A 23,981-nucleotide genomic window follows, 5' to 3' on the forward strand; every position below is an offset into this window, starting at 1 on the left:
AATGAAATTCAGATATTACAACCAGCACTTCTCAGATCATTTCAGTCATGCACTTCCCATTCTACGCTAAGCGACGCTGCAAGCCACCATTCTACGCATACATCTTACCTCATGCTGGATTTCAGTGGCAAAATAACTAAATGTAATGTTTCAAAGATTTTGCCACATTGACTGTTACAGGTAAAAGCTTTAATATTAACATAGAATGTCCATTTAGGGTAATAAGAATAGTTTTGACTATCAAGTAGCAGAGCTCCTGCAGTTACGGCATGCTGGGAAAGATTCACAGTTCACAAAGCTTAGCAAGCCCTTGGCATAACTCTGAAATTTCTTTCATGTCTTGCTCTGATAAGATAAACAAAAAGTTGATAATCCATGTCATTGCCAACAGAAGGAAAAAACTATTTTTACCTGGCTGACATAAGTGGAATTTTTCCTTTCCCATTTACAATACTTCATTAAAAATCTCTTACACTCTTACAGAATCTCCTTGTCAATCGACCACTAAAACGTGGAAAAGAGGATGAGGTACTTTGGTAAACATTTTAAAACACCTCTCTCTTCACAAAGTCTTCATTAGCACAAGACAGAAGTGAGAAGGAGCACGAGGGAGAAAAAACAAAAATTATACGGTTTTACCACTTGCCATTCTACAGCTAAGAGATTACTGGTATGTTTTTGTATAAATGTATACTTTTACAAGTGTCACATGGGTAAGAAGTCACTCTACATTAATATCCATTGTGAGCAGGTGTCCTGAAAACAAGTAATTTAGAATCATAGAATCGTTTGGGTTGGAAGAGACCTTTAAAGGTCATTTTTAAGACAGCTTTTTTGTTTATTAGTTCTGGCTTTATTTTTTTGGTGTTTCTGGCTACATGCAAACACTTCAAGAAGTAAAGTGTTTGTAACAGTCTAATTGATCTAAATTCTAATTGCATCTAGGTTTCTTTGTGAAGGTTTCTTTTTTTTTTTTGTTTAAAACAGAAGAACAGCATGCTTTTATATTTACTTATTGCACAATTAATTACTTTTTTATTATGTTTCCTATTAAAGTATTTCCACTAGTAGACTCAATAGCTCCAGAGAACCCATTTTGGTCTCCTGGCTCAAGGACTCCCAGAACAAAATAGAGATAATTTTTAAAAATTATCTCTAATTAAGCCATTACATAGGAATGTACTGAAAAAGCCTTGGAGAGTTCATGAGTAAACAACACTTGTTTAAAAAACACCTCTGTAATAAAGTACAGTACAGTACACAGATGATATACCATAATAGCTCCAGATGGAGCTGTTACAGACAACAACAATGCATTTAAAATGTTTATTATGGGCTTTTTTCTTTTTAATTGTTGTTAAAAAATCCCCAGAGGATATTTAAAGCATAAAAACTATTTTAAAGTTTCGACCAACAACTTGATTTATAATCAATAAAAATAAAAAGAATGAACATTACGTCTGAGCAAGCGCTCCATCAGAACCCTGCTCTTAGTGCCAGGTTAGTGCAGTAGCCTCTGGCCTGTGTTCACAGTTACTGCATCTGTCGGAACACTGCAGGCTATCCTGATGAAGGCTGGAGTATCAACACACCTTTCCAGCTTTTACTCCAAATTTCTCCCTTTGTGTACTTAGGTGAGACTGTTAACATTCTTACAATAGGTTTATATAAGCAACAGAATTATAATATTATAATTTAATAACAGATTTCTGTTATTAAATCAGCCTTCTAAAAATATAAAAATATTTGATATTGTGAAAGTGTCTTTCAATCATACTTCAATCTTCACAGTTTTAATAAGGAATACCTAATTAGAACCATCACTTTAGAACTATGATGTATATTTAGCTGATTTCATGTAAATAGACAATTAAAAACGTATCTACTAAGATTAAATATAGTCAAATTGCAAAAGCATACAATCTGACAATGTTGTCATGTGCTCTTTCGAAGAGTGCATAGGACATATTTCTGCAGCAGTCAGTACAGTAAATTGTTTTGATGCAATCCCAAAGCTGTAAACATTCCTAATTGCAGTTTCTTGGAAACTTTTTGTTCCTTTCAAGTTTTTATTAGCAAGTTGCACTGGGCACTCCCTTGCCTCTTTTTTTTTTTTTTTTTTTTTTGTTCCCCCCAATCAGTTACAGACAGTATCATCATCCACCTTTAACCCCTCTGGCTGTTCAAAACTACTCATAAGGATTTCTTCAGTAGATTCAGGGCAGCAATCCTTTCCTTGCAGTGCACAACGACGCTTTCCACACGCCGTTGTTAGCAAGGCCCCTAGTGCCTGATCTTGAGAAGCAGGTTGATGAGGAAGTCTGCTATGCCTTAATGGGATTTCCTGCAGGTTTGGGATCATAACCGTATAGGAAAGTAGCTGCTATTACAAGGACGGCTCCGAAGAAAAAGACACTGAATAGAAAAGAAATGGAAAAAAAAAAAAAAAAAAAAAGTTAGCTTGTTTTAGTTGATGCAATTTTATTTATGTAACACAATCAAAAGAAAAGACATTTTTCCTGTCGAATACAGAAAGATAAATTATATTTGTCCAATTTATAACAAACAGAATAATTTGCATAAGTTTATTGTAGAAGTATGCAGAAAGAAGTTGAAATAAGAAACTTGCATCCCCAAAGTAATATATCATTATACTGACATAGTCTGAAAATTAAAACTATAGTTTCATGGAACAATTATCAAAAGTAATCAGACCAATCATTTTTTTTTTCTTTTGCCTAAAGCTCTGTGCAAAATGCAAGCAGAAGCTAAAGAAATGCAACTACCATGGTTACCCAGCCTTTCTTAACATCACATTGCTGGAGTTGTTTGCTTTGAAGTTCAAAGCTTATGTCAAAACAAACTACTGCTGCCTAAGAACCAGTTTGCAAGTCAGAATAATCTAATTTTTGGCAGATACATAAAGATCTATGTAAGGAAAAGAGAATAAAGGCATCTTTTGTACTGTGACACGAGTCTTTCAAGTTGTTTTGATAGTTACAAGTCTGAAACAAAATATCCAAAGCCAACAGACAATCAGTACACATTTTAGAAAAGAACCTTGTCATAAAGACATGATAATGTTGACAATTTGATCTTCCGAACCAAATGCAAAAAAAAAAAAAAAAAACAAACAAACAAACAAAAAAAAATACCCCAAACAAACAAAAAAAAAACCCTAAAAAAAAAAACCCAAAAAACTGCGGTGCATGACATGATAATCCTTCAAAGAATACAGAATACAGTTAACCTGTTTCTGGACACAATTCATTGCAAGACATTCAAGCATTTAAGTACTTCACATCTATTATCCCAATCAAAAACGTTTGTTGCAGTGAGAAACAATTACTCAGTTTCAGTTCAAATAAATTCAGTTGGCATAAGCAAGGTACTAAAGATTAAGTTTGATTAACCCAAGTTAATCAAGTTTTATTAAATGAAATGGCTTCAAATTCTACACACTGCTAGTTGGCTCCATCTCATTTAGTTATTACCACTGTTCCCATTTTCGCCATGTTTGCAGAAGCTGGTAAATTACTTATTAATCTTCCATTTGAGCATTCTTAAACCACTTTCTACATTTGTTTTAGTAGGATAAGTATAGGCTACTTATACTTAAAGTTCAACGTCTTCCACTTTTTAAGCCTAAACAGTTTTTCTACTTCCTTTTTTGAATGTTTAAGTAAACTCCTGCTAATTGTAAATACTGCTTTTAGATAAAAACATGTTTCTTTATATCAGATACAAAAGCTGTAAATATGATTAAAAAAATATTTTTACACAATATGTGTAACATGCGAGGAGTATAGGTCAATTACAAGCAAAATCCTATTAATAGATCTGAAAGTTGGAATATTACTTCTACACTCTCTACATTAACGTGCAGTGCCAAGACAAGCACTGTTCCAGAATGCACCCATGTACAGAAGCCGCAGTGCACAGAGCTACTGAAATCCGGCTCACAGAACGTCGGGACAGGGTGTACTGGGTCACCCCTTGTCCCGGTGTTACCCACGGGAGCCAGCAGGGGGCAGACCGGTTCCAAGAGCGGAGCCGAAGGCCGCGCAAGGCCAAGCTACAGCGGACCGGCTCCAGCGTGCGGGCAGAGGCGCGGAACGAACTGGGAGCTCGGGCAGGGAGGGATGGAAGAGAACGGGGACAGTGAACTAAAACACAGAGCCTGCAGGAGAGTGGCTTGTCAAAACCCAAGATTTGAGATTCCATTATTCCTGACCTGTGGGGGGCCGTATCTGACAGAAAATCTAGATTTGCCAACTGTACTGAAAAAGCTAAGTGTTAGTTATGGTACATCATGAAACTAAACTTTTACGTGCAAGTTCTAAACATTCTAAAAGTGTGGCTTGGGTTGTTTTTTAATTTGTTTTTCCAGTTATATCTGGTAAGCACTAAGTTTTCAACTTTTTTTCTTTTTTTCAGCATACATGGAAAATGATCCTTACCTTGTAGGGACAAAATCTTGCAGCCAGAAATAGGAGATCAATGTTGACAGTATAATAGAGAGAGAAGTTGCAAATCCCTTTAAAATGTTGTCTGCATATTTTATAACGGCAGCAATCACCAGCCCTCCAAGTGCCTGAAAAATATTGAGGTTTCAATTTGCAACCTAACAATTCCACTGAGATAATTTATTTTAACAACACGTGCTTACTTTAAGAAAAGCTTTTGACTATGTTTAGGAGCATTACATTTCTTTTATGTTATGGATATGCACTGTTGAAGATAAATATTGGAGGAGTTCCTCTTTTCCCCTTAAAGAAACTGTTGATCATATTACCATCACTAAATTAGTGGCATACTTCACTACATTTAGCCACAGGAGGAAGGGCATTTTTTTTTTTTTTTAAACATTGCAAAGGAAATAATACTTACATGCTTTTATTCTGCACAATACTCAGTCATATACTTGCTATATATTTTCCACGTTTTTATTTAGAGGTTTATTCTAACAGTAATAAATCAGACTTTTGACTATAGAGTTCTCAGTAGCTTCAATGACACCCGTTAGTTTCCCCAGGCATTTTTAGAAGAGTAAATCCCAAGTACCTTCACAGAAACATGTGATACAAGGTATCTCACCTGTAGAGCAACAACTATCCAAGTAAGTTTATTGTATCCTTGAAAAAATCCATTCTTTGACACCTGTTCTCCATCATAAATGTATACACCCATCAGTCCAAATATGCTACCAAAAAATCCTGAAAGTACAAGATTGATTTAAAAGCTTCAGGTGAAAAACATGCAAACAGGTTCCTTGTCCTGAAGGACTGCTCACATACATCTGATTTTAAAATAGGACTGCCACTTGCAAAGCCACCATGTTCAAACGCAGTGTTCAGATAGAGAGTCTCTTTTAAAAGCTATTTTCCACACTTACAACAAGTTTTAACTGTTTCCATTAGGACATTCTTGTATACTTAGCTTTCATCGCTTTTTACTAGAACGGGGTCATTTTGTTTACGGCATATAGCAAAATTAACTTAAACACAATTTCAGTTTTCCTGAAACTAGTCACGACTGAAGGCTGAGGTCACACTATAACCTGGAGAGAAAAACAGGGTAAACCTTCCCTGGAGGAGATGGTCACTGACACAGCCAGAGCAGGACTTATCAGTCTGGCAATTCAGACAGGGATCTTGAAGTGGGATTCTTCTGAACCAGTCTCAAACACAATCAATGTTCACTAAGAGAGACAATGTCAAAAGAAAATTGAAATGAGATTTAAAAGTTTATAATTTGGTGTACAGTATAGTGTTCTTCTATCAGATGGGAAAACTTTCCTAATCCCCTCGGGCATGGAAGTAATGCAAGCGCCTCCTCTGTGACTGACGTAGGCTCCAGTCCTGAGGAGGAAAGGCGGAGCATTTTTTTCCCATTCCATTTCTATGAAAAGCTGACCTCTATTTTAATCTCATTTCTTTGCTTCTGAAAAAGGCAGTATTGTCTTGAACAAAATAAAACCTTCTGTTTCACAAGAAATAATTCTTTTTGTAGACATAATTAAAAATTTAGGCTTTATTCAGATGAAACAAATTAGTTCTATTTTCCAATTGATCTGCTGAAATAAATTTTTTAAAAATCAACTATTCATACATCCCTAATATGATACTGGCATGCATTAAAAACTGAATAAGGACAATTTTTCAAAAATTATTCAAATACATTTTCCAACTTTTTTCTACAGTTCTAATAATTCCCTATGGATATGAAAATGAAAAGAAGGTTGGACATACGGTTTTTGTTGTTTGTGGTTTAAGAAAAGCTCTATTTGAAAGCTCTCGCTGATGACTGACTTGCTCCTGAATGATACAATGTCTTAAGAGTGCAACTACCATGCACTTGGAGAAAGGATACACAAACATATTTTGGAAATTGTTATTTCGTGTTTTAAATGTTTTCTAAAAGCTGTATCAGGAAACCCTCTATGAAATATAACAAAATTAATTTAGTTTTTGAACTGAAAACAACCTTAATAGTAAACATATTCTACTGAATTTTATATCGAGGCAAATTAAGCTCACTGACAAAAAATAAATTAAAAGATCAGGTGATTCAATTCTCACTATTAACACAGACATAAATGTTATCACAGTCCTAGTTATTCATTACCTTGAACAGCCTGGATTTAGACGCAATCTATTCTGTTCTCATTGTTTTCACAAAGCAAATCAATATATAACCAGGTTGGCTATCAAACTAGTGAACTCTTTTGTTTTCATACATACTTTTGTGCACTGTAGAAAAACCCGAAGAACGTTTTGGAAGAGATGATTGATTTTTCAACAATTATGAATGTTTAATTGGAAATTGTTTCAGATACCTGCATTGTTGCCCACCAAAGTGCTTTTAGCACGGAAATTAAGAGTAATAATAACCAGCTTTCCTTGGCAACAGAGCTTACATTGTAGCTCCATCCAGAGCACTGAATAATCCTGGATCAAGCCCCAGCTACCCACCCTTCTCTGCCTTCAGAATTCCCTAACATAACCTTTCCTGATGTATCCCCTACACTCCGTTCAAGACGACTTAGTTTTAATATACACAATTTCAAAAAATACTGGCAGATACTAAGTAGAGGTTTTGATCCCCTTCTCTATCCTCAAGTTTCAAAGCATTATGGACATGTAAAAAAATTAAAATATAATCAAAATGCAGTTCTGTGTTTTTAATTGAAACCATTTATAATTAAAAAACAGCAACAGGAAAAGAAAGTTAAAATAGAGCTTGTATGCAGACATTTTTGCCCATACTAGTTTTTTACCAACTATCTAATTACACACCATCTCCTGTTTTTATGATACTTCATTACATTCTACCAGACTCAGTACACAGCCCTGATCCACTAAGTCATCCTCACGACTTAATTCTACAGTACTATGGATTTGACCAAGAGTCTCTACTAACGTGCTGGAAAGTTCAAATTCTGCTGAAGGCATTTACCCAAATATGCAATAAATAATTATTGCCTACAGGTGAAGACTAGAGGGATTCCATTAGAGAAAGAAGGGCAACTCCAACAATAAGTTTTGTTCCTGTTGCAAAACAGGGACAACAAGATATTGCTGATGTCATATTTCCAACCCTATAAACTGGACAAGACTGCTTTGAGGTGAAGGAAAACTCATTTAGGGTCTAGAAGAGCCAAAACTACTTTGGAAATAGAAAGTATTCTCTTACTGATAGGTGCACAACAGGTAAGGGCAGTAAATAGTTAAGATGAACTGAAAATAGTTAAGATGAACATGTCTTTTGCACATTCCTCTTATCTAGACAACTAAAACAAACCAACCTTTGTACCGAAATAGTAATAATTCATTACCTCAACTTTGTTCACAAACAAAGCAGATTTTTGTATTAAAAGTGCCAACCTATAAAAACTGCCTACCCAGACATAAAAATACATTAATTTTAAAACACCTCAAAACACTGATTTAGAAACATATTTTTAAATTTTCCTATAAAAAAAAAAATAAAGGAAAAGGGAATAGTATCCATATTTATCAGATCTTATGAACTAGTGCAAAGGACAATCATTTTTAAACACAGAGGATACACAGAATCCTGCATAAGATAACATTCTTCAGAAAATTTTAAATACAAATTCAATTGACAGACTCTGTACAAACTTACAGACACTCTATAAGCAAGTTAAATCAAAAAGTAGGTTGAGATCAGAAACCAACTGCTAGAATTCTATCTAGCAGTTTACACTCTTGATTTTAATAGTACATTTACGCAGAATACTAAAATGTTGCTGATATTTTTTTATTTATATTTTTTTTCACATTCATCCTAATTCTTCAAAATGCAGCATGTCTGAGAGATGATGAAAATTAAAAACTTACCAAGCTGAATGTTTCTGATCCACACAGACTGCTTAGTTTCCTTTAAAATTTTCTCAAAATAAACTCCAGCAAATCCACTAGAAAAACATGCTATAAGAACTGCGATCAGGCCTACAAACTGCGATCCTGCTGAATGTTCCTTAGCAGCTGTTTCTTGAGAGTCTGAAGGCCACTGGGTGTAAAGACAGTTATATAAAATTCACTGATAAAATCAAGTCATGAGCATCTATAAAATACAAGTTTGTTTTCTAGCAACAGTACCAGTTACTAAACACAGACAAACATATGCTTGTAAGGTTTTGTATTTTGCACCATAAATACTTTTAAAGGACTGCAAAGCCATAATTTTTCTTTCTACATATTTGTAAGGAGTAAAATTGTGCCTGAACAGCAAGAACACCCATCAATTTAAACAGGTCCAGGATTTACGTTTTGTAAGGCGTAACTGTTCCTGAATCCCAGCATGACTTAACACGGTCGTTCACAGTCACCAGCTTTTGCCACCCAACAGTTACCTTACAAATGTAAGGACAGTCAGGAAACCACTTACGCCAGCTCTCTTTAAAATGGGATGAACTGTCTTTTGCATGTGCCCCTCTGCAGTGATTATGCAGATGACTAAAACAAGCTGAAATCTATAAAACTGAATCCTGCAATATATCTGATGTTAACAGAATAAAATGCAATGCCACAGACAAGAACAAACCAGAGTCTGTTAGTTACTATCAGAATGCTTTGTTCTAATTTTTAATTATTAAATTTGAAAATTCTATATAATTTAATCTTCAGATTTTTTTTTCAAATCCTTAAGTTTTAAAATAAAATTTTCTAGGATATGTTAAAATCTGCTAAAAATACTTAGAATAATTTCTTATCCCATGATCCTGTACTCCAAAAACTAAAAAGTCCTGTACCTGCACTATTTAGAATAGAGGCCAGGTTTGCCTCTTGAAAAAGTTGAAGTAAATTTGCCATGCTGAAACTATATCACAAGGCAAGCAACAGGACTGTGCTGGCACAGAAGATCTGCGAATCCCTATGTGCTAATAAATACTGTGATCATTGTTATTTGCAGGTTGCTCTAGAGGCCCTGTCACATTCTACAGTACAGCACTGGGACATGAAAGAGGTGCTATCTTCTGCCTTTGAACCATTTCTGGTGTCCTCTAGCCCTGGCCAGTTGTGATTTGTAGCTCCTGACCATACCCTGGTGCTCATGTGCAGCTGGTAGAATCAGAAAGCTGTATAATCAGTATAGAAATCCACGTTCCTTGAATAAACACCTGTTAATATTTACCTGCACAAATGCCACTCCTGTCATCAATATTACTAATGAAAGCCACTGGTACACACTCAATTTCTTGCTCAACATGGACACAGAAAACAATGCTGTGGTAAGAATTTTCAGTTGATACGTAACCTAGAAGAATCCAGAAACAGTTACTACTGCATAATTAATGGTTGGTTTTGAAACTTACAGAGAAATACAAATGTACAATACCTGGTACGTGGCTGCATCTAGGTTTGACAATGCTACATACAGCAAATTATTCTGAAGAGTATAAATTCCTGAAGGAATGGCAAGTTTAAGAGTTTCCATGGGTTTATTAAGGATTTCATCGTGTAGCACTCTGTTCAGAGTCCGTAAATTGCACTCTACCCAAAGAAACAATAAAAGAAATAGACATTCACTAAAAGGAGAGGGAAAAAAAAAAGATAGCAATGTTCTGTTCTTAAAGATTGTTGTGCCCTTTTTACAGCTATCATTGCTATCAAGATCTCAAATTATTGCATTTATTTGACTTTCATAAGCCTCATATATGTAAGAAAAAAAGGCTGCAAACTGTCTTCCCGTAGCCTGGAATATCAGAACTGGAACAATTACTCAAAATACTTTAAGTAAAACTTATTTAAATCATATAAATATTTGAAGATGATACATTAAAGAATATTACCTAAAAAGTGCACATTTAGGAGCCTACAGAGTCAGTATTTAAGCATATACAATGATATTTTAAGCTGTTGAAGATCAAATATATATGCTGAGGAACCAGATAAATTCAGTATAAAATGTACAAAATAAGAACTAGAGTAAATCTGGATATACTTTTTTTGAGCTTAAAACTGTGCCTCTTCCTGTAGTAATGAAAGTGCTTCCTGCCTCTGCATCTGCTGCTTATTATAGGTTTCTAAATTATCACTCATGCTTTGGACACACTTAAAGCTTTTCTTTTTTTCCTGCTTCTACATATGAATTTCTTAAAATGCCTGAGCAAACACAAGCTTCAAGCTGTTAGCAGAAAATTTATTCTTGCACTTCTCAGTATCCACATTCCTTAAAGAGAACTCTCTTCAGCAAATATACAAATTCTTGTATTGTGTGTTGAGGAGTGAAGTATTATTAGTATCTTTCCAAGACTATTTTCTTACAGGAGAAGGGAAATGCTTTGTTGTATGTCTGTAGTCATATGGCTGCTTTGCAGTTGCCACTGCAATACAGCATATTGATTAGGACGATTACTTGGTGCAAAATTTGACACATACTGCTGTCTTTGTAGACCAATAGAACACACGCCAAAATCTTCAGAAGTTCTGCAATAACTACTGCAGTAGAGGATAAGTAACGAGGTCCTTCTTCTTTCAGTGTCCGAGAATAACGCATGGTCAAGACTAAACTTGTGGTCTGAAAAACCAGGATGCCCAAGGAAAGGTACTTCAAGTTGGTAGACATTTCTTGACTGTTTTCTTCCTGAAACAAACAAAAAAAAAAAAATCACAAAACAAAAGAAAAGCTTAAAAGGTAATATTGCAGATAGATGTTTCCCTGAGGAATCAGCATATTAAAAAGAAGTTATCTAGGGAGCTCAAAGGGAAACAACAAACCTAATAAGATTTAAAAAAAAAAAAAAAAAAAAAAAAAAAAAAAAAAAAAAAGAGATTGACACTTCAAAAATATTTTTCAAATACTTGATTACAATAGGGCAGCATATCAGAGTATTAAGAGAAGTGATAAATAATAGAGAAATGAAATTAAATATTTCCCATCTGTAGTAATAATAAAGTAAAATACATACTATTAACTGATAATTAGCTTTCCAATAACTGGTTTCACAAAAGAAATCTCCCAAGTTAAATCAACCACTGATTTCTTTAGATAGGTGAAGGCTCAGAAGGTATTTTCAAAGTGAAAAAGCCCCACACTGTGGTACTGCAGAATGCCCAGTACCCCTGCTGCAATGGGCTGTTCCCAGAATGAAGAGATCTTCTTGTTCCTCCGCCTCCCCACAGTTTTTCAGGTTGCAGCCTCTGCCTTGCCAGTTGACACAGTGCCAGTATAACACAGGGTGAGGGTTGGGCTGATTTAAATGAAAATGAGAGGTATGCCTGACGCTAGAGGAAAGGGAGACTTGTGGGAAAGCAGAGCTGGATGGGAAGAAGTGAGATGGAGGAGCTGCAGGGGAGACAGTGCTAAACCTGTCCTGCTGATTATCCTGCTCAGAAAAAAAATATTTCAATGTAGATGACAAGGTGACTACACCTACTTTCTGATACTGCACGGACTACCACAAACCCTACATTAGTAAAGCCCTACCATGAACTTTAACTTTCATGGTTTTCTTTGCCCTTTGTCACCAATTAAAGCATTAACTTAGTGCAGGAGACTAATAGAGAAAGCAATTCTCCTTTTGCAAACACAATATAGTATAAGGAAACACAAAAAAAAATGCATCAGTTATTCAGAATATTTTTTTCTGCTATTCTTCATATTAAGTATGAAGAATTTCCATATGCACTGAAATGAATGCTTTCTATAAAAAGATTAACTACTACTGCCTTCACTGCCCATATATTAAAAAACAGAGCAGTGTTTTATAATGCCAAAGTAAAATAAAGCAAGTAATTGAAAGTTAACAACTACGTTTTCAAGTGAAAAAAGAAACAAACCAACACAGTAACAAGTCAAGACAATGAACACAGTTCTCGCTTTTGGAAGTCTAGAGGTGGCACAGGCAGCACTCGTTGGATGCACATGCCAGAGCTGTCCCTATGCACGTTTTACGCCTACAGGCACAGAAGTTTTGACTCATTAACTACTTCGTTTTGTACACACTTCTGAAGGATGTGCTGGTATCTCTAAATATTTGTATCTGAAACTGAAGCTGTTTCTTGCTGACTGCATTTTTCTAGCTCAACATGCATTTCATAACAATTTTCATTGCTATCTTTTCAGAGATCTGGAGAGCTATGCTATTCAAACATTCCTGACTTGCCTTTATCTTGTCTCTAAGCATTAATAGATTTTCTCCAGTCAAGCATACAAAGTCAAATTAATATCTGTGTGGCATGGACACCGCAGTAACCTGCAAACAAATATGAATTGCCAAGAGCTGCAGAGATATGAAGTACATACTTGTATCCTACACAATAATATTGTTTACCTCAAGAATCCTCTAGCTGTAAAAGTATTTGTAAAAGCATATTGTCAAAGGAGGAAGAAACTGAAGAAGAAATACACAAGGATTCCTTTAAGGAATCTTAATAGAAGATACTTTGTATGAACTATAATCTCATTTAACTCAGTGAAGAAACAAATACTAAAGATGCAACTGCACTGGACAATACAAATCAGACAGAAATGCAAAGCACGAAGAAGAAGAAAGCTGCAGACAACTGTCAAGAACTGCTAACCTTTTTCCACAGGTTCTGGTGGAATAACCCTTTACAAGAGGATGTTAACTGTGGAATTACACATCCTCAACAACAAAACTGAGAAGATCAGTTAGTCAATGAGGAACATCTTTGAAGAACAGATCTGCTATATCTGAGAACAAGGAGGAGAAACAGAAGAACAATTCCCGTGAAGGAATGAAGAGGTACATGCAAGGTCAGAAATCACACTCAGAGAATCACAGAATACCAGGCTGGAAGGGACCTCAAGGATCATCTGGCCCAACCTTTCTTGGCAAAAAAAAAGTGTTGAGAACCTCTGTCCTTTCAGCATTGTTGGTGACTAATTCACCTCTCCTGTTTAACAGCATGCCAGTATTTTCCTTCTGTTTCTGCTTGTTGTTTGCCTAGCTGAAGAACCCTTTCTCGTAGTTTTCAACATCTCTGGCCAATTTCAACTCAGGCTGAGCTTTTGCTTTTCTACCTGCATCTCTGCACATGCCAGCAATGCCCGTGTAGATCTCAACATGTATTCATCTGCTTTTCTATCTCTGGTACACTTTCCTTTTGATTTTTAGGACTGAGAAGCTCACAGTTAAACCAAGGGGGTTTCTTGCACCACCTACTTCCCTTACCTTTATAGCAGGTGAACTGCTTTTGTGCTTCCAGGAGAGCATTCTTGAAAAAACTCCCAGCACTCACTAGCTCCTTTATCCTCCATGGAAGCTTCCCACAGAATCCCTCCCAACTGAGCTCTGAGCGAGCTGAAGTCTACTCTTCTAAAACCCAAAACCTTTGTCTTAGTACTGTCCTTCAAAGTGCTCAGCAGGATCCCTAACTCCACAATATTGTGATCACTGCAGCCAAGGCTATCACTGAGATACTACAAAGCAAGTTTTCTTGGTTTGTGAGTAGCAAGTCCAGTAGTGCCTCATTCCTGGTTGGCACATCTAACATTTGTATGAGGAAGTTGTCCTCTATGCATTCCAGGAACTTAATGGATGACATGTGAGTTGCTGTACTGTTCTCCCAACAAACGTCTGGGTAGTTGAAGTCACCCATAAGAACCAGGTTCTGTTGACCCGAAACTTGCTTAAGTGACCTAAATATTGCTTCACTGGCATTATTGTCTTGGTCTGGAGGTTGGTAGCAGATGCCTACTCTAAGATCACGACTCTATGATCTTGACCCAGCAGCATTTGACAGGGCTTCCACAATCGCCATAGTTGACTTCTATACACTAAAGGTTCTTCTTAACATAGAGCATGACTCCTTCTCCTCCTCTTCTTCACTGCTTGTCTTTACAAAACAGCCTAATACCATTGCAATCCTCCAGTCATGTGAGTTGTCCCACCATGTTACAGTTATTCCTACGATACATAACTTTCTGACTAGGCACAGAGCTCCAGCTCCTCCTTTTGGCTCCCCAGGCTGTGGGCATTGGTATACATACAATTGAGGTGGCGGAGAGGGGAGCTAGGAGGGTTGTTATTGAGCAGGATGTTGCTGCTGTCCGGGAACCACTGTTAGCCAGCAGGGCATGTACTCTGCAGGCCTTGCTGCATGCGCTGGCCACGCGTGCACCAACACCCGGTCAGTACTCTGCCACTGAGTCTGCTGAGGGGATAAACAGAGGCAGCTCGGAGCGGAGGGAGAAAGAAAGGACTCAGAGCTCACTATGAACAACAGGGGACGCCCTGAAGGTGCTACGCCTGCCTCCCTTCTCTGCTCTGACCCCGCTGATCAGCATCCTCCTGCTCGGCGGTGTCTCTGGCTTAGTTGGGTTGATAAGACTCTCATAAAGGGAAAACAATACGCTGGTAACTGCTTATTCTGTTAACTGCTTCTGCAAGGCTATAATAGAGCAATAAATACTGTTGTGCTTTTAAATATCATATGCTGGGTGAACTTTGTGCATAGGAATCCTACGAACCGGTTACAATTAGTTCACAGAACTCAGTGAAAACTGAGATCGGATCCAGAAAAGGAGCCAAGCGCTGAACTCACGCAGCTGAACTGTCTCCAGCTGCAGTTTCACAGCAGTTTAGATTTACAGATTACTACCAGAGGTGTAATCACTCTCTTCTGCCCATGAGTTCCTGCTGCCCTTACTGTGACAGACTGTTCAGTCATGTATTAAATTAACTATTGTCTTCAGTAACAGCCCACACTTCGATTGTCTTAAACCAGTAATGAAATGAAAGTTCCCAGCATGTTTCCTGTATAGAGTTACAACGGAGCTTGGATTTCTTACTGGGCTTTGGACAGACTACTCAGTACTCTGCAAGATGCATCTGTTCCAAAAATTTGATGTAGGTTTGCTAATTCAAAGACTAGAAGTTGAATGGTCGCATTAATTTCATGACTTTTGAACTGTATATTACAGTGAGAGGTGCTAGGTACCTGCAGCTCATTGACTGTAGTGTAGCCTGTCACATTTGTTAACTCAGTGACTAGGCTCATTATTCTTTTCATTTAATAGTCTAGGCAAAAAAAGTAAACTGCTTCAGTGTAGTTTACTCAGTGTATCATGTAGACACACCCTGCGTAGCAGAGGAAGAAGTTAATAGAGACAGGTCTATATGGTAAGTCAACATGCAGCAAGCCAAGATGATATTTACAGCCACGTAACATTTGACTTCAGTAGACACAGGTGAATAAAATGCAGATGGATACTACGTGAAGAGTTGTTCTCCTTAAAAGTGTAATGGAAGAGGACCCAGAAAAGGTTTTACAGACTGAGAAAACAGAACATAACAAAACAATCTGTACAGGAAGCAATACCTTCAGCTCAACGTACCATACTGTGCAAAGTCTGAAAAATACCTGTTCAAAGGAAGCAGCTTTTTTTTTTTTTTAAAGTGGAAAATAATAGAATCATAGAATCATTTGGGTTGGAAAAGACCTTTAAGATTACTGAGTCGAATCACAAACCTAACGCCGCCAAGCCCACCACTAAACCATGTCCCTAAGTGCCACGTCTACACATCCGTTAAATACGTCCAGGGATGGTGACTCAACCAGCTCCCTGGGCAGCCTGTTCCAATGCCTGACTACCCTTTCGGTGAATAAATTTTTCCTGATACCCAATCTAAACCTCCTCTGGTGCAACTGTCTCCTCTTGTCCTATTGCTTGTTACTTGAGAGAAGAGACCAACAACCACCTTGCTACAACCTCATTTCAGGTAGTTATAGAGAGCGGTAAGGTCTCCCCTCAGCCTCCTCTTCTCCAGACTAAACAACTCCAGTTTACATATTTCCATTTCATAATATTCATTCCAACAAAATTAATAAATTTCTGACTGGCAGATTTTAATCTCCTTTAGTAATTTCTCTACCATAGGCTAAAATTTCATATTTTACATTTTATTTTTATATCGTCCCTGCACTTTCCCTCCTAAAATACTGGCAAATTCTAGTCTTTTCAGATTAAATACATTAGACCAAAAGGAACATAATCAATTTGACTTAATACCTATATATTTTATTTTCCTCTATCAATTCTTAACAAAACTTGCTAATATTAATCAGGATTTACCACATCAACAAGATGATGATTACAGGACTTTTCTTAACCTTAAGAATCTGTCTTTTAAAGATATGATAGTATAAACTTTTGAGCTTCTTAGCTGCTAAATATCTATAGTAACAGAATCTTTTGCAAAATTAAGAATTAGTTTATGATTTTGTCCTATTCTTGAGTTTTTAGAAAGTCTCAAAATCTGACAAAAATACTTTAGTTTGAGGTATCTAAAACATTTAAAAAAGAGAGCTCCAGAAGGAAATGTGACTAATTTATTTTAAATACTCTTTAGTTAAACTCAGAGACTAGAGACTGTCTTGAGACATTTCACAAAAATGTTGGAGTTACACTGCATATTATGGAGATCCTTCCAGCAAGCATGGCTTAACACCATCTGCAAGAACAAAAAAGCATGGGCAACTCCACAGATTCAGCCACTCCTGAAATTTCACACCATGCTGATGCAAATGTATTCAAATAAAGTGAGCACAGAACTGTTAAGACTCACCTTCATCTAACATCAAGTATCTCGTTGATTAGCATGTTTTAGACTCACTGAAATTTTAAGGTTGGGGTGCCTTACATTTTCACTATTATTTTATAAATAAAAAAGATTATAGTTCATGCACAAATAATCCAAATATTGTTTATTTGACTGTGCATTTCTTCTGCATCAATTACATTGGAAGTTCTTTCAGTATCCCAAACTATCCAGTATTCTGCATTATATTTCATTAATGCAGCCTGAATTACTAAGAAAGCTTTTCTTAGAGCCACTACAGCTGGCTCACTTTTTATTATATTCATCAAATTTAATTTTCCTTAAATTTCTGAAACTTCAAGGGAATATCAGAGAAAACTTGGAAAAAAAAAACAACATCCAAAAAAGTCCAAGCATCTAACATTATCTCAAGAAGTAGCTAACACAACCAAAAAAAATCAATTAACAATGAATTCCAATTAGTCCCATCGCAAAAAACCCACCAAGTTAAATTCACAGATTAAAATAACAATATGCTCTCTGTCAAATGACTGAGCAATTCAGAGTAAGAGTCATGCATGCTATTAGTTTGTATTTTAACTACCAGGTAACAGATGTGACAGGCTACCTTACAGCCAACGAGTCGCAGGTACTTGGCACCTCTCACTGTAACATACAATTGAAAAGTCACTTAAAATAGTTTTGAGGTACCTGGGGTCATGATGTCTACAAATCAAGGTCCATTTACCACTTACCACTGACACATCTTTAGAACAAGTCCATACAGATAAAAGGAGAGAGATTCACGACAGCGGGAAGGTGAAAGGAACCGCTGGCTTAGGCTCCCATCCTGCCATTCACATCTCTCTGGCAGAGCCTAGGATTCTACCCAGCCCCAAAAGCACAGGCCTTCCTAGGCGATGGCCCAGGGCTGCACCCTATCGAAAACAAACACACAGAGAGTAACAAAATGGCAAAATGAGGCCTTTGCAACAGGCTACAGAGTTAATGTTTGTATTATTTTCTACCTATTTACCAAAAGATTTGACATGAAAATAACTTCTACTGGCAACTATTTATTTATTCCTCCCTACTCTGTCACAAGGAAAATTAAATTAAAAAACCACCAAATTACTAGCTACTATTATGCTTCCAATCTTCATAGTGATGGCATTACATGAATCATGTTCCTTCCGGCCTAGCTGTGAAACGTTTTCACTGCTGATGGTCTTTTAGAGTAAAAAGCCAAGTTACTGCTATTAGTTATTGCTACTGCTAGCTCTTATTCTGTTTTACGATTAGGAGTTTAAGACTGCTTAACCAAACATAAAGCCAAACAGAAGCAGACAACCAGCCTCTTAAAACTGCAAAATGCAAAGTTTAAGTTTCGTGTGCCAGTGCACCAAGTTCTACGTCTGGGATTTGCCAGAAAATAAATACTGATTGAGTCTGCCTTACAAAAGGAAAACCAGAGTGGGAAGTACAGTAAAGTATTTGGTTCCAGTGGAACAGGTACGGACACACTTCCTAGGCATTTGCTCTGAAATGAAGAGAGCAGATTAAAGACATAGTTTTGAGTTCTTGTATTTCTCAAATGAGATGTGAATGCAGCACTGATGCTACACCTATACAAACATAATAAGCTGGCAATAAAGAGGAAAAGCACAATCGGAAGGTGGAGCAAGAGCTAGCTCACAGAACACAAAGAATCTCTTTTAATAAGATTTCCTTCTAGGCTTTTGCAGGTGCATGGCGCTGTTCCCTGTGTTGGGTAACACAGAAGTAACATGCTACTTTCTAGAACACGACTGCATTCCTCAGAGGAAAGTTCTGTTCCATAAGTCTTTCTATTGGACTCAGTATAGCCTTATTTTTACCAAAAGTAGTATCTAATACAACAAATGGTTTATGTATAGAAATACATGGATAGAAGGAGCCTCATAAAGTTCAACAAGGCCAAGTGCAAGGTTCTGGACATGGGCTGGAGCAAATCCCAATATCAATACAGACTTGGGGATGAATGGATTGAAAGTAGCCCTGTGGAGAAGGACCTGGGGGTACTGGTGGGTGAAAAATTGGTCAGGAGTCAGCAATGCACGCTTGCAGCCCAGAAAGCCAACCGTATCCTGGGCTGCATCAAAAGAAGCGTGGCCAGCAGCTCGAGGGAGAAGATTCTGCCCCTCTACTCTACTCTGGTGAGACCCCACCTGGAGTACTGCATCCAGCTCTGGAGCCCACAGGACAAGAAAGACATGGACCTACTGGAGAGAGTCCAGAGGAGGGCCACAAAAAATGATCAGAGGGCTGGAACAACTCCCCTGTGAAGAAAGACTGAGAGAGTTGGGGTTGTTCAGCCTGGAGAAGAGAAGGGATACCTTATTGTGGCCTTTCAATATATAATGGAGGCTTTTAAGAAAGACAGAGACAGACATTTTACTGGGGCCTGTAGTATCAGGACAAGGGGTAATGGTTTTAAACTGAAAGAGGGTAGATTTCAATTGGATATATAAGGTATATATATTTTTTTTATTATGAGGGAACCAAGGCACTGGAACAGGTTGCCCAGAGAAGCTGTGGAAGCCCCATCGTTGTAAGTGTTCAAAGTCAGGTTGGATGGGGCTTTGAGCGACCTGGTCTAGTGAAAGATGCCCCTGCCCATGGCAGAGAGGTTGGACTAGATGATCTTTAAAGGTTCATTCAAACCCAAACCATTCTATGATTCTATGATAAATATCCCAGATGGTACTGAGGGTGCATAAACCTTTCCAAATCTAGTAAGTGCTGCTGAACTGGGTTATGAACAAGATTTTACATATATATGAATATTTTAACTGCTATCATTCAACAATGCATTTCTTTCTCCCCTTATCTCCCAAATATGTAATCTTTCATATCTCCATAATATTTTGTATAACCACATGCTATAAACATTTCTAATTATCTTAAACCTTGATGCCTCAGTTTAAAATGTCACTATTAATGCTTTCTGTCTTCCTCATACTTGATACAGGGTTCTTCTCCCCATAAGCTATCTATAATTATCAGCTATTACTCCCCACATACATGGCACTTTTCAACTAAACCACTGCAAATCACTTCATCATTCAAAAACTTACTTTGCTCTTTCTTTTGTTTTTCAGTTTATTACTCAGTCTTCTTGATGGATACATTATAATGTGTATTAAGTACACTATGGAAAAAATAAGCTATGTTTTTCTTAGAACTTGTATTCCTCTTCAGAATTGTTATTAAAAGCAAATCCTCTAGCAAAGTTTTTTCCTTACTCTTCTAGCAGAAACTGAGCAACAAAGAGTTTTTCACATGAAGATTTCCTTCAGGCAGTATTTCCAATTTCTGCATTTACATTAAAAAAATTCTTAACTGGTGAAAAAAAAATTAAGACATTACTGCATTCAAATAATATTTTCATGACAAGGATTTCATACGCAACACAGTGGAACACTGGTGGACCTTGCTCCTGCAATGCCATGTAGCTCCCCAGCCACAATCCTACCTTGGCCTTCCTTAAATCATGCAGACACTTTTTAGCACTGGGAAGCCCACTTACGCACAGAGCAGTTACACATTACTTTGTAACTGCTAAAGGTCAACCAACAATTTCTTCTCAATTTTGCTCCAAAACCCTAGGCTTTTGCCAAGGATGGCTGCATCAGTGATTCCCTGGCCTATCACTCAAGCAGGAAATTCCACCACTGCCAAGTCTAACAAAGGAAAGCAATTACATATTAACTAACGTTTAATGTCACACAATGCTATAAATCAATTGGGACTCGCATAAGGTTTGCTTATAGGCTGACAGAAAATCTAGCAGAAAGGGAACTTAACACTGCTGAGTTTTTTTATGATCTCATAGAAGTTTTTTGAATTTTTTTTTTCTTTTGTTGTGAGAAAGAAAAATCACCATTCTCATCTATGTGTCACACAGGAAAAGTTGGGCATTGTGAATCTTAAACGTGAAATTGGTGGCTCAATACTCTTTCAGCCCACCCCACCCCCTTTACACCAAACCTAAGAATGCAAAGATAAGATTTCTTTGACTGATGAGAATTTGATTTTATTACTATTAAAGAAATCACATGTTGAGTGTAAATACTCAGCATTCAGGAAATTCAGGCCCTCATTCAGCTAAATCTAACACCAGTACTTCTTGTAAGATGAAGGCTTCAACTCTGTGCACAGTAGTGCAATAGTTTTATATTGACATAACAGTCATTAAGCCAAACGCTGCCTGCCAGCATGGAAATTTGATACAACCTGCCTTAACTGCCTCCCTCTTTTTCAAACAGTACATACACTGCGCTCATTGTAGAGACCACAGTACAGACAGATCCTAGCAGTCACATTCAGATTCTGTGAGCAAGGAGGCATTCAGTTCTCAGTTTTAGTTCAAATGCCCATCCCTCCTAAAGCACACAGGAGTGCAATGCCATGAAGCGAAGCACTGCCTGAATGCGACTCCTGCAGATGTATTAGGCCAATGAAGGAGCTTGATTTAAGGTGCTGAAAGACTGAACACTGAATACAGCTGGGGTTCAGCTACAGCTTCCATTACGCTATTTCTGAATTACTAATAAAGTCTGTGTGCTCCAGGCAACGCAGCCACCCTCAGTCAAGGTGACCTAGTTTGAGTAGAGTAACACAAACCAGATACCACAGCTAAAATAAATCTGTAGACACTTACTGCAGAAAGCTAGTAATTACAAATAAAATCAGACAGCTGAACAGTGTACCAAAGGGGTATGAATACAAGACAAGAAGGTTCAAAAATTCAATGGCAAAATCCTGAACTCCTAACCATCTGACATTACTATGCTAGGTCCCAAGAGCTACAGATCTTCACAATCTCTCCTCCGCTCTGGAGACACCCTCTATTGATGTGATCCAGCTGTGCAGCCTCATGAGTTCCAGTGAAGGTACTGAGCTTGCGCGAGCAGCATGCGTATGGGTATGAACTGAAGTAACTGGTGTAGAGTAAGCCCAGGTGGCAAGCAACCCAAGAATAACAAGAGAGGAATAACTGTATCTAGCAAGCCTGTCTCAAAGATCAAGAATCTGTTGCCCTCACTTAACACTGTCAAATGTGAAGCTGTTTTAAGCAGACATGTGATTTGATTTCCCTAGTTCAGATGATAGATGCCTTTTTCTTGTTATTGCAAACACCAGCTTAAGTAGCAGAAGGAACAAGGCTGTGTAGGCAGCCTGTAGAATTGTTAAAGACATAGAGTCACTCCTAACAATACATTGCTCTAAATAAAACAAATTTATCCTTAATACCACCATAGTCTTTCCCAAAAACAGTATTTTCAATACGCATTCTACTTCTACAAACCAGAATGTCACACACCCCAAACCAATGGATCCTTATCTCCCAGAAGTGTAATTCTCAATCACAAGTTCTCACAGTGCCTGATAACGTACACGGGAATCATAAGCTACAGTTTCTAAAGGAAGAGGTTACTGTAAATCAGTTTCTCCACAACTATCACCTCCTCCAAACTCACCCTACAGCCTCTAAAGAAATTTGATGTTACTTATTCTTTTGGGAGAAGGAGTCCATCACCTAATATTCATTCTAAACCCCATTTTGTCAGTCTGCACATATGTTCTTTGAAAAGCAAGGGTTGCTTTAGATCCCAGCCCTCCTGCGTAGAGGCCACCATGGCAAATAAGCTTTTCACTATGGTGCTCACTTAGTTTTAGAAAGGTTTGTTGCATATGTTCTTTACGTCCCAAATAACACACCCCTCCATTGCAGAAAGCAGTCTCAGCCTTCTCCACCCAATCATTCCTTTAAAAAATCCCTTCTCTCTGGTACTCAAGCCTTCCTCGCTCCAATTTAAAATACAGTTTATAGGATATAATAAAGTGAAACAACTTGGAGTACCTTTTGGTGCTTATCTTTCACTTTCCAGTCTATCTCATAATATTGATGATCTTTCTACATTTATTATCTCTGCATCTTCTGGTTTTTTTGACTTAATCCATAAGCTTTGTACCGTTAGGGCATTTCGCATTTCAAAAACCCAGTACGAAACCGCGATGCCATTACAACCCCTACAAGCGTGCGTGCCCGTTAACTCCACACACAGCCCGGCACCAAGCACAGCGAGCACCCTTCCAGCACAGCACCGGCCGCACGCTCAGAAGAAGAAACCCAGCAAGCGAGCCACAGCCTTAGCAACAACGGCACAGGTCCGTACCCCTTCGCAACTTCACAGGGAGCTGATCCCCACAGCAACTTCACCTTCACCCCCCCCTCTCCCTCCCTCCCTCTTGCCCAGGCCATTCCATTTTCAGGCATTTCTCTCTGTATCTCCTCAAGCCCACTCTTCCCCTCCCCAGCCTGCTCCCACAGACCGGCTTCCCGCCCCATCCACCAGCCCCAAACGCCTCCTCCTCCCACACCAAAGCCCTCCCTCAGGCTTCTTTCCCTCATCCGTAACCCTCGCACCGCTCGCACCGGGGTAGCCTCACCCAGCCCCAGCCCCGGCCCCGGCCCCGGCCCCGGCCTCCCACCTGCAGCACCCGGCCGGCGGCCCAGCTCGCCCCTCGCTGCCGGCTCAGCTCGCCCCAGCCACCCGGTGTTTCCGGGTGCCGCGGTCCCGTCCCGCTAAGGCTCCGGCTGCAGCCGTGGCTCCGCCCGCTCCGTTCCCAGGGCCGCGGCAAAGCAGCGCGCCCCGCCCGCCACGGGCCCCGACAGCCTGCGAGTACGGGAGCCGGTGGGCCGCGTTCGTGTCAGGTGGAGGCGGGCGGAGGTCAGCAGGGGCTGCGGCCGCGGCGTGAGGAACCGCCACGCGGGGCAGGAAGGGCCCACAGAGCTGCGGGGCGGGCCCTTGGCGGCGGCTGGGGCGGGAGGGGTCCCGCTGCCGGCAGGGCGCTGCCCGTCCCCCTCCATTGGCGCCCCGGCGGCCGTTCGGGGCGGGGG

General features: G+C 38.6%; 1 protein-coding gene across 1 annotated transcript; it reads right to left on the bottom strand.

Annotated features, from left to right (window-relative positions):
• Positions 1–1,270: 1,270 nt before the first annotated feature.
• On the bottom strand, positions 1,271–23,696 carry SLC35A3 (solute carrier family 35 member A3). The gene is made up of 8 exons (XM_086753094.1): positions 23,573–23,696; positions 10,908–11,112; positions 9,865–10,019; positions 9,661–9,783; positions 8,364–8,535; positions 5,098–5,216; positions 4,461–4,594; positions 1,271–2,415 (listed from the first exon to the last, which is right to left on the bottom strand). The coding sequence occupies exons 2-8, from the start codon at positions 11,092–11,094 to the stop codon at positions 2,325–2,327; spliced, it is 981 nt and encodes a 326-aa protein (XP_086609220.1). The 5' UTR covers positions 11,095–11,112; positions 23,573–23,696; the 3' UTR covers positions 1,271–2,324.
• Positions 23,697–23,981: the final 285 nt, after the last annotated feature.

Source organism: Chlamydotis macqueenii, chromosome 8 (genome assembly GCF_036417535.1).
Source record: "Chlamydotis macqueenii isolate bChlMac1 chromosome 8, bChlMac1.mat, whole genome shotgun sequence".
Taxonomy (NCBI): domain Eukaryota; kingdom Metazoa; phylum Chordata; class Aves; order Otidiformes; family Otididae; genus Chlamydotis; species Chlamydotis macqueenii.